The sequence below is a fragment of the Dromiciops gliroides genome, chromosome 1 (assembly GCF_019393635.1).
Source record: "Dromiciops gliroides isolate mDroGli1 chromosome 1, mDroGli1.pri, whole genome shotgun sequence".
In the NCBI taxonomy this organism is placed as follows: Eukaryota; Metazoa; Chordata; class Mammalia; order Microbiotheria; family Microbiotheriidae; genus Dromiciops; species Dromiciops gliroides.
Genome location: NC_057861.1, coordinates 129,535,987 through 129,553,115, shown reverse-complemented (window position 1 = coordinate 129,553,115; position 17,129 = coordinate 129,535,987). Strand labels below are relative to the sequence as shown.

At 36.6% G+C, this 17,129-nt stretch overlaps 1 protein-coding gene across 1 annotated transcript in view; it reads right to left on the bottom strand.

The window, feature by feature from the left end:
- The window catches only part of NUDCD1 (NudC domain containing 1), a 120,696-nt gene that overhangs the window by 91,737 nt on the left and 11,830 nt on the right, over positions 1-17,129 (bottom strand). The window contains exon 2 of the mRNA XM_043979635.1: positions 15,546-15,700. Within this exon, the coding sequence (XP_043835570.1) occupies positions 15,546-15,700 (155 nt within the window). The remainder of the gene's footprint in view (positions 1-15,545; positions 15,701-17,129) is intronic.

The window sequence follows — 17,129 nt, the reverse complement described above, 5'->3', positions numbered from 1 at the left end:
ACTATTTCAAATTTGAATTACAAGGCAACTTCACTTTGACTAGCGGTCACTTTATATTTTTCTTAAAAGCTTCTTAATGTGCCTATGTCTACATTATTTCAGAGATTCATCATTTAAAGATTGTGAAAGATGTAAAACACCCCTCCCCAAACCCAAACCGTTCTTCCAAACTTCCCTCTTTCTCTTGAGGATACAGACAACCCTCTAGTCTCAGGATCACCATCTCAGGGTTCTTCTAAACTCCTCACTCTCCCTCACCAGACATAGCCAGTTACCAAGTCTCGCTGTTTCTACCTCGACAGCATTTCTGAATCTTTTTCTTTCTTACTACATATATAGCCACCACTTTAATTCAGAGCCCCAGCACTTCTTCCCTGGCTAATTACAGTGAATTTGTAATTGGTTTCTCTGACTCAAGTTTCTACCCACTTTAATACACACTCTACATATCTGACAAAATGATTTTTCTTATGGTCTGACCATGTTGTTGCACTACTAAATAAACTCCAGTGCTCCTTATTGCTTCTAAGATCAAATACAAAATGTTTTGCTCTTAAAGCCTTTCACCTGGTCCTAACCTACCATAACAGCCAAATCATCACTCCCCTTTCCATGCTCTTGAATTCTCTATCAGTGACCTTCTTGCTATTCTGCACAGAAGATACTCCACTTACTAGAACCAAGATTTTGGATTTTACCCTGCTTCCTACCTTCACCCCCAGCCCCCACCATACTAGGAATGGACTCCTTCCTTAACTATCTTATATTTATTCTGTAGGTGCTTATATACATGACATCCTAAAAGTCTTAGTGAAATTTTAAGCTTTAATAGCTTAAACACCTTGGCACCACCCTCTATGGAGCTGCTACTTCAATCCTCATAGTACAGAAGCTCATAGAGAGCCAGGCTTTGTTAACATTTTGCTTTTGTTGTATGTCCAGTGCCTAAACTATGATAGGTGCTTAATAAATACTTGTGGATTAACCCAAACTGTATCAACCATTTCCTTCAATTCAAGATACAATTTGGCATGTTATCTATATCACCAAGCAGATGCACTGGCCCGTGTTGTTATTCTCCCACTCCAACACATCTTTTAATTGTTACTAACCAAATGTGTCTAAATATTAACCATATTAAGATATGCAACTTGTTGGCCCTCAAGTACATAACGAATGACCAACAAGGACACTCTTGGCCACCTCACTATACTTGACTACTGATGGCATATTTGAAGAATGACATGAGCACAACTGTAAATCAGTATCATTGTCTCTACCGTTGTGGAGAGGGAAAAAAGTCTCATCTATCCATCATTATCAAGGAATGAAGTATTCCACATAAAAAATTTTCCAAATGCCTGGATCTTGCCAATTACAACATCTCACTAAAAATCCAACTATTTTTGATAGAAATCTCTCCAAAACCTATTAAGTAGTTTTTTACCTAGAGCTATGATTTCACTGGCGTAGGGGCCTTCTGGCGAGGAAATTTGTTCTGCCAATGCATCTTACGCAATTTTTCTATCAATTGTTTGGAGCATCAAGAAGTTAAGCGACTAGACCTTGAACCTCAGTCAGCTCATCTTGAGGTCAGCTTTTTATCCACTACCATCATGTTGTCTCATACATTCACTGAACACACACACACACACACACACACACACACACACACACACACACACACACACTCTCTCTCTCTCTCTCTCTCAACCCAAATCAACATTTTTCTTCATGACTCAGACATCACTATAAATATCAATGATTTTATCCTACCATATATAAAACACAATATAGGTTTCAGTAGGTACTGAGGTGTATACAGGCTTGTTCCTTTTAAGATTCTATAATAAATGGCCATAGATTGCTGTATTTTTCTAATTACTGGTGATTCTTACCTCTTCCCTGGCTGTTTAACTATCATTTCTTGGTGTGCTGACTTCTAGAAGTCTATGACTACCTAATCTGCTGTGTGATATTACCTACTTATTCATACTAGGAAAAATAATCTCATACAAAATTATTAATTACTAGGCTTTGGCCAGAGAAGGGCTCACCTAATTCACCTAAGAAACTGCATGTACAATCTCTGGCATGGTTATTTTCCTCTGTATGTAAAGGGATTTTTTTTCCTTTTTATTTCCAATCTAGAGACACTAGATGGTTGAGGTTTTTTTATCATGACTGCCTGATAAATATTATCATATCATATAACAAGATTAAAGATACCCAAAGAAAACCCCAAATCCTAAAACAAAGGCTACCTGAATTTTGAAAAATTTCCTAATCGTATCCACTAATCTTCACTGACTATACATAGGATCAGAGACCTAGAGAGATCTGGAAGACCCCAGAAGTCATATAGTCCTACTCTTTCATTTTAAAAATGGAAAAAAAAAATCAAAAGCTCAGATATGTTCAATGATTTGCTCAAGGTCACACAGTTCTTACAGTTTATACTGAAAGTCACATGGTTCTATATTAACAGTAGAATCTTTTCCATCGTAGTTTAAGTCCTAAGTACAAAACTTAAGTATCAAAGGAAATATCTATCACTTTATTCTCCTTTAGATATTTGATTAAACTAGAGCAAAGCTATCTCTCCCATTAATTATGGAGGTGATTGTGGGCTCTCTAAGTTACTGAATATCTCTGCCTAAATTATATGATACTGATAGACCAGACTTTTAAACACAGGACAGGAATCTTATTTCCTCTTCTTTATATTCCATAAAAGATAGTTGCTCATTCTCTTTCATTTCCACTCATGAAATACATAATATAGTTTCTTATTATCCAGGGTGGATTAATGTAACAGCATTAAAATCAATTTAATATCTTGAGAGTCACTCTCTTTAGATGTTTTGTAGGTATTTAAAATTCTAACAGTTGATTTATTTATCTTTCTTCTAATAAACAGAAGCAATGGGGTTTTTTGTTTATGTTTCTGGAACTTTGGAAAACATACCAAATTTTCCTATGCAAGGCTAGTGAAATACATAAACAAGAATACATCAAAAGACTTTTTGAGGATTGCAAGATGTGTCTACTTTCATAAAAGGAATACTCACAGTCATAAAATTACAAGATCCAAAATATCAAAGGCAAAAAACTGTACTATTCAAGTACAGCATCAATGTTTTTCTCCCTAAGCAGGCCAATTACATTTAATATATATTAAATTAGTATATTTTAGCAATTTTAACTACATGTGAAAGCCTTTAATTGTATAGAAAAACACTAAAACAACTATAAAGGTAACTAAGACAATAATAGCAATATATGATAAATCAATATTTATAAAGAAATATTATATTTTAAATACGTCAAATATAAGTTTTCAATAGATAGGTCTACTGAGCAGCTTGCACAAGATTTCAATGTTGAATAAAATAGTCTAATAAATCTTAATGTCTGTATCTATTTGCAGAGCCTTAAGTAGAACCATTCACCTTTAATCTGTTAGTTTAATTAAAAAAAGATTATAGCCAGAACAAAAAGAAAAATAACAATCAACTACAATAAGTGGAAATCAAGGTAGACATTTTTGCCCTTTTAAAACAAAGAATCTGTTTTCTGAGGAAAGGCTCTCAAGCAATAACATTCGTTGCCTTTGTCTGTATAACTATTAATACTCTTCTTTTTCCTTTAAAAATACATCTCAGGAGCTTAAGAAAATGTATTTTTATCTTCTGTACAATTTTATTTAATCTCTTTATGAAACATAAAGGCATCAAAAAAAAATTAAAGCACATAATCCCTAGAATTTTTATGGCCTTTCTTTTTTCTCCCCCAAGTCAAACATTAGTTTCCTCCTCTCCACACCGTTTCACCAACCTTGGTTTTCCTCATTAATAAACTGTAACCTGTTGACAACAAGGTGAAATGCAGCAGTTCAGAGACAGAAAGAATGGGATTATAATGTCCTGAATTGCTAGAATGTGGAATTAGATGCTGTAATTCAAGGTAAACTTAACTGCCTAGCTACACACTAATGAAACAGTTTTCTCAATTCAATCCAATATCACAGCTTTTCTAACTAACAGATCACAGTGCTGAATTACATTAAGCTTGTAGTCTACAAAAGGAGCATAGAATTAAAACAGGAAGGGCCCTAAAGGCCATTAAGTTCAATTCCCTCATTTTTAAATATAGAAAAATAATACGGAGAGTTAAATTACTTGCTCAAGGTCACACAGCTAATAAATGAGATAGGGGTTTTTTTCTTTGCAACTTTTTTTTTTTAAGTGGGGCAATGAGGGTTAAGTGACTTGCCCACGGTCACACAGCTAGTAAGTGTCAAGTGTCTGAGGCCGGATTTGAACTCAGGTACTCCTGAATCCAGGGCTGGTGCTTTATCCACTGCACCACCTAGCTGCCTTCTTTGCAACTTTTAATTAAGCTGGTCTTAGGGCACTGTGGTTCAATGGTTAGAGACTTAAAAATCTTTTTATTTGAGAATTTTAATTAAGCTGTTCTTGGGGCGATGTGGTTCGATGGTTAGAGACTTTTAAAAAAACTTTTTCTTTGCAACTTTTAATTAAGCGTGAGAAAGGATTTTAATCTAGTTCTTCCTAACAAACTCCAGGTTCCTCTCCTCTAGGCCTTAGGATTAGATTACATTTGGGAAAATGCATAAAACTCTGACTGATGCTAAGCTCACATGGCTGCAAATCATGAAACAACAAAATCTAAAAAAAACTAACAATGAAGATGACCCAAATGGCTTCAGCACTTTATTAGGTTTGTATATGAGAAGGTGAGTGAAAACCATCAAAGACGTGCAGAAAATTAGGTGGATCAGTTAGATAGCTACGGAAAGAACTTAAATATACACTAGGATGCTCAAGATATTAAAAGTATCAGAGAAAATCATTCTGTGTATTGGGCAAATAGGATAATTTATCTAAGTACAAAGAAGAAACTCATGTAGAATGAGGAAATTTGATGAGCTTCTTATCTATACTGGGGGAAGAAAGCATTTATACCAACGAGATTAACAATCTATCAAAGTATCACAGTTGAAGAAACAGTGGTAGGTAGGTAAGTGGGTAATGCAGTGGATAGAGAGGACTGGGCCTTGACTGAGGAAGACCTGAATTCAAGTGCAGCTGTGTGACCCAGGGGAAATAATTTAACCTGTCTCAGTTTCCTCAAACTATAAAATGAGGATAATAGCACCTCCTCAAAGATTGTTGTGAGGATTGAATGAGATAATATTTGCAAAGCATTTAGCACAGTACCTGGAACCCAGTAGAGGTGCTATATAAATGCTTATTCTCTTCACATTCTCTTCCCTAGTACAGACACTCTTTAATCATTAAGATCATTAACATTTTTATTCAATAAGACAAGTGTCTATATCAGCAAATTGACCTACCTGGCTATGATGAATGTTATGCAGATTCCCCTTCTAAGATTTCAAACTGTATTTATACATCCTACAAAGAGGTATAAAAATCTATCAGTTTAATACTAACTATTACACTATGAATATAAATATGAAGTCTGAAGAAAAGAATACAAATAGAATATGGTCTTTCCAACGCATTGGGTAGCTTAATAAGAAAATAGCAGTCTCTAATTACTAGTCCTTCATCAAGTAGACCTCATCAACCTTCAGTTACCTATTAATACTCTAGATTTAGTGTTTATGATATGCCATATTGAGGGAAGAAAACTAACTGCATTTGTGCTAAGTACCATATTAATTAGAAGCAAAGAAATATAAAACTACATATTGTCAGATTCATGATAAATGCAAGACAAGCTCTAGCCTGCCTCTTGGGACTGACTAGATCTAAATTAGAAAGCACAAATTAATTGGGATGACTAACAAACATTTACAGACTCTGATGCTTTCTAGCTATGTGAGCACAGGCTAGTCACTTAACCTCTCTAGCCTCCTTAACTATAAAAAGGGAATAATGATCCCTCTCACACAGTTACAGTATCAAATGTAAAACCATCTGTAATGTGCTTTGCAAACTTTAAAGCTTAACATATAAATGAATATAAATGTAAATAACATAAATTATAAATTAGCAGTATCATAAACTGAGTCCTTATACCCAAGGTGCCAATAGTATCAGTAGTTATCTACTTACTATTAGATTGTATTCCAAAAGTACATATGCAAATGTATTTGAAACTGAAAATTAATAAATTCATAGAAACAATGCTATACAAGGCAGTTATGTTCTTATAACAGTCCACAAAACCTACAATCTCATGATCTGCATTAAGTTTCGTATTACACTAACAATACTATGGGACTCAACCACAATGTTTCTATAGAAAAATATATTCAGAGCTCCAACTTGGGATGTTAGGAATTTATCTTTCCCCTGATGTAGTTGTGACATGAATACTCATTCATACCAGTGTTGGTTCCTATAGCTTGAGACAGGAGTTTGATCTGGGTAAGGGGAGAGTGAAGAACTTTTGTGTACTAGGGCCATCTGCCAATATAAAATTAGAACTCACGTCCTATAACCACATTTGTTTTCTTTTAAATACCCCATGAGTCTATTGTAGCCACCAAGTTTTTGCAAAGTAGGTGTCCTTTACTTGATCCATTTCAAAAAAAAAAACCCAACAAAAAACACAACAACTAATAGCTTCTCCCTCATCCTCCTACCCTTAAAATAGGGGGTAATGAAAATGCCCTTCCCTTACTGTTTGTGAAAATGTTTCTTCATCAACAAAATGATAGTACTATCTACCTTAAAGAGATTTTTATGACAGGCAAGGGGCAATAATATACATGGATCTATTTACCAAATTAAAACTTACAATATGAGTGAGCTACTGGAGAAACACTAGTGACATCTAGCTGTCCAAATACAGGCATAATTCTAGAACAACATACACTCATGAAAAATAATCTACAACTACTCAGTTATCCAAGTACATGATATATTAGGGGCTTCTACTTTAGGGTTACAATATGAGCCATATTGTAATAAGATAGTAAAGTGACAGCAATATGGATAATTGCAGAGTTCTGGATAAACAAGGAACTTCTAAAATAAAATATTTCAATAAGGTATCACTATACATAACTATCCATAATGGGATAACTAAATAATCAGGAAAAGGTTGCATTGTGTCCATTATACTCTATTTAAGGATGGTGTGAAATATTAACACATTTTAAAAATATTTCCATCCATCAAAAATGGCTAGGGTAAAAGAGTTTCAGCTCTTAACAGAGAAAATTTGATGTTACTAAAACCCCTCCATATCACACAATATTTAGTACCTTAAAACTACAAGACAATTTTTGAATACCCATCATTTGGGTACATATGTATATGTATGTGTATTGTGTGTATGTAAATGGGGAGGGGTTGTTTTGTTTTAAACATACCCAAGATTCCCTGGCATAGGGAATTACTAGTGAGGAAACTTCCCTTATTAGTGTAGATCAGCACTTGTTCTACAATTTAAGAATGTTAACAGAAGTGTGCCCAAAGGCACAAAAAGGCAGGAGGGGGCCTTGAACCTAGGTAGTCTTAACTGGTTCTAACCTCTACAACATAATGCCTCTGAACTATTGTGTCAATAGCATGTTTTAAGATTAATTTGAATATTTTTATACCATAGGAGTATAAATTAATATTTAAAAATAAAATTAAGGAGCTAATAAGAAAAAAGGAAAGTGTCAAAATTTTTCTATAAAGGATATTTTCTTATAATCTTTTTTGCTCCTTTCAATTTCTTAATCACATGTTATAAGAATAAAGAGCCCTACAATAATGATATAAAATTTTATAGAGTAAGAATGCTCTTCGAGAACACCTAGTCTAGTGTCCTTTTCCAATACTGGAAAATACTCAGTGTGAGAGATGAAATACAGCATCCCTTATTTTAGAAACAGTGAAGCAACTTCTGTCCTAAAGTAGGAAAAACAAAAACTGGCTGGATCCAGTTTTTGTCTGTTAGGTTAGTCAAAGTGAACTATAGTTAACTCAACTACTTTCTGAGCATGCTTAATCAGTTCAGGAATATTATCTGCTAATGCCCTAAAGGCAGAGACAGCCACCATTTTTGAACATGGGGCGTATGAAGATGTATGTAACAGGAGGCGGGGATCGTGTTAAAGAGCATCTGAGTGGGCTTCTGTGGAAACACTACCTTCTGTAAGAGCCAGCCAACGGGAGACTGGGGGAAGAATTTTTGGACTTGGGCATAGGATATAACAGGCTGTCTGCCTATAGCTAAGGTGTACCTCACCCATAGAAACACCCTTTCTAGCAAGATTATTTAATAAATTGCCTTCTTGCTTACATCCTGAGTTGGGTCAAGTTTGTCCATGAGGACCTTTGTTTCTCACACTAAAGTACAAATATAAAAATAAACATACCTTTTGATATTATAAATGCTTCCCTCAGAGAAAATATTTTATATTATTGAAAGATATAAAATGAAAAATCTTAATAATAATGAAAAATGTTTTTAAAAACCAAATAGCTAAGTGCAAATAAGTTGAAAGAAAGGCAGAGTTATAAAAATTGAGGTACATAATACTAGAGAGCTAAAAATGGGATTACTATAAAGAATAAAAGTCAGCACAGGATAATATAAATCATCTGGTCTACACCAACTTTTAACAGAGAAAGGGATGTAAGGAAGGGACATGAGATTTTGAATTCTCTCCAATTTCCCAATTCTTATTTTCTAAAATTTTAAGGAAACTCCAAATTCTTCTCCTCCCTGATCCATAAGTTGTACTCTAAAAGAGTAAGTTACATGTTTTATACATATATAAGTATATAATAGACATACATATATAAATAACTATTTTAGAGTTAATCAGTTTGGACTATGAACTTATTACCTCTTACTCTAACCACATAATTGGATCATTTTATTTTTCAAAAATAGAATACTTAGCTATCCTTTATGTTACTTTTTACATGTTAAACATCATTGGCAATATATTACATCTTACTCCTTTCCATTCTCCTTTGTGTCACAGACATTCCAGTCTTTTGATACTGGGTATTAATTATATGTTTTGTGGTCTTAAAATATTCTCTGAAGAATCTTTGTAAAGAAATGGGTTTGGTGTTGACCAGCAATTTGGGAAGTACTGAAAGCACTGCACAATTATCAAAACATAATACAGGTGGGGCAGCTAGGTGGCACAGTGGATAAAGCACTGGTCCTGGATTCAGGAGGACCTGAGTTCAAATCTGGCCTCAGACACTTACTAGTTGTGTGACCCTGGGCAAGTCACTTAACCCTCATTGCCCTGCAAAAAACAAAAACAAAAACAAGACAAAACAAACACCCAACCCATAATACAGGATCTTCTTTTCATTCTTTTTAACTCTTAGTCAATATCACTGCATATCTGAAGTTGTTTTTCAGTTGTATCCAACTCCTCATGATCCCATTTGGAGTTTTCTTGGCAGAAATATGAGAAATAACTCAATTGTACCCCTACTCTATTCCAATCAGTATTAATCAGTATGATATGATTCCAAAGAGGTGGTGATTACAAGTTCTGTATTTTAGGCCCCGGAGTTGAGAACTGGAGATTTTAAGTTCACTTGCTTAATCACAGGAAGCTAATTAGAGGCCCTCGACTCTTGTTTATCTTTGTTATGGTGACCAATCCCTGTGCAGCAGAGGTGACTTGATTACCTGAAAAGTCCCCCAACTTATTTTTGTACCTCCACACTACTCTCTCTTGTCCAACATGAGCAGGTGACCATCTTATGACTACTTAGTCAGTGGAGATGCCCCATGCTTCGCCCAACCTGTGATCCTCCTATTGATATGTAATTTTTGGCCAGTGAAACAAGGTGTATCAGCCAATGGGATTCTGTACTTTGTAGAACATACTTCTAGAATGTTCAAGCATCAGATTTGGCATCAAGCCTTATAAAAATAAGGCCCTGGAGAAGGAGACAACTCAGATCATGAGGAAGATCTGAGGTCCAGTTCATTAGGGGGACCACGGACCCTTTAATAAAGTGCTATTGACTCAGAGTCCTGTGTGAGAAAATAATTATTAATAACGAAATTCTTGGGAGACCCAGAGATTAGTCCTTTCTCCTCCCCACTCCAGAAAGTCTCCTAGAGAAACTTCAATTCTCAACTAGAACAAACCCAAGTGAACAAAAAGAATGGAGATAAATCTTTTTGTCTAGATCAGTGAAGGAAGGATGGGATTAAACCATATCGAGATAATAGACTTTGCCTTAAGCAACTTGAGTGAGGGTCTTTTGCATTCTTCTCCCTGATGTCATCTCTAGAGTTCATTTTAATGTAGACCACCTTTAAGTCAAGTTAACTGATGGAATTGGATGATGCCAATCAAAAGAGGATAAAAACCCTTGGAAAGATGCCACTGGAGGTCTTCGAGGTCTTCTGGGGCTTTTGAGGCTTTTCTCCTGCTCACCCTAATTGGCATGCTGAAGCTCTCTCCCTGCTTTCTCCACCATGCCACCTGAGACCATGAGAAGTTAGGGAGATGTGTGGTCAATCCTTTACTGGCATAATATTAATAAATTAGTCATTACCCCAAACTGGCAATGTCAATAGCAATTAATTTTTTAAAACACACCTACCTCAGTCTCTTTTATTGTAGGTTGGACAATTTTAATCACCAGAGAGGTTTGCCATTTCCTTCCCCAGCTCATTTTCCAGATAAGGAAACTGAGGCAAACAGGGTTAGGTGATTGGCCCAGAGTCACACAGCTAGTGAGCATCTGAGGCCAGACTTGGACTCAGGTCTTCTTGACTCCAGGACTAGCAACCTATCCACAATACACTTAACTGCCCTATATCTGGAATACCAAAGAGATATGTCATTACGGACTAAGTCAATGGGCTGCCTCTTCAACTGTATGTCAAACTAAGCAATGGTATATTTCATTCATTTAATTTTCCTGAAAGGATGGTTAAGCCATTATCTTTCCATTTCTTATGGATCTCATTGATGAGGTTCTGCAATACTCCAAGGGCTTAATGTCATCAGCACAGTATCATCTGTATGCAGAAGAATCTGTGGGACTACATTAACCATAAGGAATTTATATTCTATTGGAATCAATACTGCATGTCTTCCATGATTGTAGTAAACACTTTTGAAAAGACATTAGCATTAACAGGGATTGGGAAAGACTTTCTGCAGAAGATGGTATTTTTAACACAACTAAAAAGAAGCCAGGAATGCCAGGAAGTAAATACAAGAAGGGAAAGAATTCCAGGCATGGGGGCAGCCAGTGAAAATGCATGCGGATCAGGGGATAAAGGGTCTAGTGATAGGAACAACAAGAAGGGCAGAGTCACTGGATTGTAGAATATGTGGAGGAGAATAAGATGAAAAAGACTAAAGGTGGGAAAGGGCCAGGTTATGAAGTTGTTTCAAAGCCAAACATTATGATTTGATATTTAATTCTGGAAGTAATAGGAAAAAAAAGTAAAGCGTATAAAACCCCTTTCATCTTCCACAGATCAAAGTAACTTTATATTTTATTCTTTTCAGTTTATCCCCTCCTATCACTCATTACCATCTTTATTTGGAACACAATGTGTTATCATTTCCAAAAATATTTGTTCTTTTCTTTATTCCTCAATTGTCACAGCAAAAGTTAGAAAGAATTCCAAGTAAAAGCAATTTCATCTCTCAATTATTCTCCCTGACTAAAATCTTTTCCCTTCTACACAGCTGACAAAGTAATATTCCTGAGATATTCACTTCCAACTGACTCTCCAGTTTGCTTCACCTCCACAGCAGTTGCCTTGCCTCCATGATGATGACTTCACCCTAAGGCCTGCTTATATCTCTGCCTGGAATCACTGTATCATAACAAACTCCAACTATGCTGCTCCCTTCATTCTGCCACATTCTTTGATTTGCACCACCTCCACACTGGCTGAGCTGAGCTGCCCCTTCCATCCCCACCCTCTTCTCCCCATCCCAGCTCTCCACCCTTCCCCGTTTCTTCTTTCCCTATTACAAGCAAGCTCCCTGAGAACAAGGACTATCTTGTTTTCTTCTTTTTATACCCCCAGCACTTAGCACAGCGCAAACACATAGTAAGCATTTAACATATGCTCTATTTATCCAGCTATTCATCTCTCTATGGGACAAGTCTGATGAGTGCTCAATAAGCTCTAGTGGTTCCCAATTATCTCTAGAATCAAATATAAACTCCTGTTTAGCACTTACAGCCCTTCACAACTTGACTGCAGCCTACCTTTCCAGGTCATTACACACTACTTCTCTTCACAAACTCTACAGTCCAGTCAAATTGGCCTCCTTGCTATTCTTCATCCATGACATCACATCTTCTGTCTCTGTGACATACAGAAGGCCATCCTTCATTCTTGGAATGTATTTCCTCCTCATCTCCACTTATAAATATCTAGCTTCCTTCAATGTTCATCTCAAGGATCACTTCCTATATGAGGCTCTTTCTCATCTCCTACCCTCTCCCCCAAAAAATTACCTAGTATATATTTTGTATATACTTCTGTTTTTGGTGAGGGAACAGGTAGGCAGCCAGGGTACTCCACTACTACTCTCAACATGTCAGGAGAAGTTAAGGAAGTCTTCCAGAATTTGGGGTCAACACCACCATGGCAAACTTATGTGGTGGTGAAAGTTGTTCTGTTGTTTTCAGTCGTGTCTAACTCTTCATGACCTCATTTGGGGTTTTCTTGGCAAAAATCCTGGAGTGGTTTGTCATTTCCTTCTCCAGCTCATTTTATGTATGAGGAAATTGCAGCGGAATTGAGTGATTTGCCCAGGGTCATGTGTGGTTTAAAAACCTAAGTGTGGGTTCTAATCTGTACCCCCCAGTTTTAGGGGGAAACTGGCTAAAATCACTGATGAGGAGTTTAGGTTTTTAAGGGTTTATTAAAAGAGATAAGATAGTAAAGAAAGAGAAAGATTGAGAACAGATTTCTTATAGCATTTCTAAACCTCCCACTTCTGAAGTCCTCTGCCACCACACCGATGTCTCGCACCAAAAAAAAAAAGAACTCTTCCACCAGCGTTCACTTCCTCCTTCATGTTCTCCTCCCAAAAATGGGAGGTTCTTCAATCTGACTGGCTAGCGTCATTCAAATTCATTGGTTCACTGGACCCAAAGGTGGTCTCGATGTAAAGTTCAAAGTTTTTAGCTTCTGAGAACATACCCTCTCAAGGACCAGCCAGATGTGCTTACAAGCGAGTCAGCAGTCAGTCACTCTCACCCAATTCAATCAGTCTAGATCAATCTCCAGGTGGGCCCCTGAGTATCTGCTAAATCCCCTCATCTACCACATTCCATTCTCTTGACACAGTCATACAGTTAGTAGGTGTCTGAGGTCAGATTTGAACTCACAAAGATGAGTCTCTAGGCCCAGCACTCCATCCACTATGGCTGCCCCAAAACATATGTGGAAACACAGACAAATAGCACAGGATGAACAGGCACTGATGAGCTGTGTCACTGGAAGGATCCAAACCAATAGATCATAGATCCCTTTGTGTATTTGCACAGATCACACATATGCAGGCAGCATGGACCAGGTCTGCAGGTACACACCAGGGGAGCATTCCTCTACCCTCTACCCTTGTCCTCACATGTGCTTATGTTGTTAGTTCCAAATAAGCAGCCTGACATCAGAAAAGGTGTCATTTCTTCCTCTGTATCCCCAGCGTCTAGCACAATGTTACACATAACAAGCACTTAATAAATTCATGTTCATTTATAACTCTTCCCAACAAAATCTGACTTTCCCCCCGCCTAAATTTAAAGCAGGGCTTTTGAACAGAGATTTAAATTAATTTTATGAGTCTGTCAGTATCAAAACAAAAACAGTGCTATCTATTTAGATGATACACACACACACACACAGAGCACTTGGTCAACTCGCCACTCAAAATGATGAATGAATCTTGTATCATATTATCTCTCATGACCCTACACTTAAAGAATAAATGACTGTCAAAGTTAATGCTTTTAGGTGATTTTAAACAGATGTGTGGAAGGATCTAGGATCATGTAAACAAAAACAAAAACTATAATATATTCAGCCTTAATGTTTACAATGTTGTTAAAGGACATGGATTTTATCCCATGGCAGTTTGACTAGAGTCACTCATTTAGCCTATACAAAACAAAGATTCCAGATTAACAGTTTTTCAAAAATAGAACCCCAGTGAAAAGCAACTAGAAGAGGCTCCTCTCTGAGTCCTCTGTCAAAGAATGCAGACAATAATTATCAAACTTTGTGGCATGAATCATGCTCCTGAATATTGTACTAAGTGACAGAAAAGTTCTCCAGAAAATTCAAGGACTAGACTGTTTTCACATCAAGAGTCACCCATGAAAGTGACCAGTGGTGTGATTATTTAAAGCTACCTTTTTTTCCCTATATAGTATTCCCAATTTCCTCACCTAGAGAACCTTTTCAGGATCTCATTTGATTTCTACTCTTCTCCTTCTATTAATTATCAAAGGTATAACTATGCAATTCTATGCAAAGAGCTGGGTAAATGGTAACAGTGGAAAGTAAAGTTTGACTTTTTCCCCCCAATTACTCTTCTAGGACAAAGTATTTCCAACCTAAGATTACCCGTATTTATAATGCCCATTTATCTTTTATTTATCCACCAAGCTGTTTATTGGATGGTGCAAATAATGTTACATGAAATAAATACTTTCCAATATTAGGGAAATATGATTCACATGCTGACCCACTGGGAAAGACATCCATAGTTGGAGAAGCTGCCCCTGTGGGTATGGATTCTTAAGAAGTATTCTATTGGGGCAGCTAGGTGGCGCAGTGGATAAAGCACCAGCCCTGGATTCAGGAGAACCTGAGTTCAAATCCGGCCTCAGACACTTGACACTTACTAGCTGTGTGACCCTGGGCAAGTCACTTAACCCTCATTGCCCCACAAAAACAAAACAAAAAAAGAATCCATACCCACAGAAAAGGAATAACCACCAGGATCAAGACTTCAACTTACTTAAGAACTAAAAAACAAGTAACTAGAAGAAATGATACTCACATACCAAGAAGTGAATGGTATCCCTTGACATATAGAGTTATCTAAGAACTCTGTATAGTAGAAGAGCTTGCAGATCCCTACAATTTAACTCTAACCACATTCTAGCCAGGAGGGTGGGATACCTAAAGACCCAACATCCAGCTGCCTTCTCACCAAAATGCTACAGTAGCCTTAACTTTTCTTTTCTAATTCAAATGTTACATGTGCTGTTGCTTTAGGGGAAACCTCTCAAATACTGGATAAAAAGGAAGGACTTTTAGGTTTCTGTTTCTCTGTATATCAAAAGGGTATGTCAAGAAAAGAAAGTTTTTCCAAGATATTTAATGAGATACTTCTACCTCATAGGAAAAATAATTGGTAAACTTTAGATTATAAGCTCCTTGAGGGCAGGAACTGTCTTTTGTCTCTTTTTGAATCCCCAGTGCATAGGACAGTGCTGGGAACACTTAATAAGTATTCCTTGATTGAATGACTTCTGTAAATGTGTGTAATTTCTCTTTTTCAATGACTTTATTCTTACCAGTGTAACTGTTAAGTTCATAATTCTTCCAAGTTGATCAACAAAGTAGATATTATCTTGATTCCATAAATCACAGTGCAGGTAATTAAACATGCCAAAGGCACGCATGTGGTCCAGTGTATACTGATCATCTCTGAGCTTTACTTCTGCCACAGCTAGAAAAAAAGAAAGGAAAATTGTTTTATAATTAGACTCCTTTCAAGGCCAAAGAAATCACCAAATGGATAAAAGCAAAGCATATAGTCTTCCATACCACTAAAGGTGCCATGAAGAAAGGCAGGGAAATTCTGAAAAGTATACTCTTTTATCTAGTGAGTAGCAGTACTTATAAAGTGTTTTATCATTTGACATTAGGGAGATGAAAATTTCCAGAAATTACTGTGATGTGAAAACCAAAGGGAATTCCCAAATATTTTTTAAAAGATTAACTCATGAAACTTCTATCTTAAATCAAATCACTCATCTTAAAGAATCACAGAATATCAACAAAACTAAGAGAGAGGTAAAGTGCCTGGTCTAAAATCATTGTGGTACAGTGGAAAGAAATTACTTTGGAAATAGAAGACCTACATTTAAAATCTGACTCTAGTACTTAATACCTGTAACTTTGGGCAAGTCATTTAAATTTCTCTACGTTTAATTTTCCCATGTGGAAAAAAAAAAACCAACAGAACTGGGGTTCATGAACTTTTATATTTTGATAACCATAAATCAATATAATTGGTTTCCTTTCTAATCCTAAGTATGCATTTAAAAACAAAGGCTTCCCCAGACTTCACAAGAGGTCCAAGACACAAAAAATGAAGCCCTGGACTAGATGATCTCTAAGGTAGCCACCAACTTTCAGTCTTACTACCGGAAGTACCAGTGCTGGGACTTTGAGACCAAGTCTTCTGATTCCAAGCCCAGTCTCTGCTCCAGATTTCTTGGCATCCAGGATCCCACAAGTCAAGAAATTTGGCTTAAGTGGATTTCAGTAGTTGATTTTAAGAACTTAAATTCATCAGATCACAATTTATGAGACAACACCAAGTTTGCAAACTGTAATCTCTGGCAATTTCAATTATCTTTTAACTCCAAGTAAATGTTCAATTACCTTAATTCTTTTTTTTTTTTGGTAAGGCAATTGGGGTTAAGTGACTTGCCCAGGGTCAACAGCTAGTAAGTGTTAAGTGTCTGAGGCCGGATTTGAACTCAGGTACTCCTGACTTCAGGGCCGGTGCTCTATCCACTGCACCACCTAGCTGCCCCCAATTACCTTAATTCTTAGAGAAAACCCACTAAAGTTATTTTCCTAAAGCAAAGGTCCAATTATGTGACACACACCGCCCCCACTGCCCCACAATAAACTGCCAATGGCTCCCTATTACCTTTAGATCAAATACAAAAAGCTACTTGGCATTCAAAGCCCTTCATGACCTAGCCACCTCCTAACTTTTCAAACTTTTCACACCTTACTCCTGGCCACATATTCTTCAAACCAGTTACACTAGCCTCCCGGCTCTTTTAGCTATGGGCATTTTCTCTGGCTGTCCCCTATAACTGGAATGATTGTTCTTTGGCTTCCTTTAAGACCCAATTAAA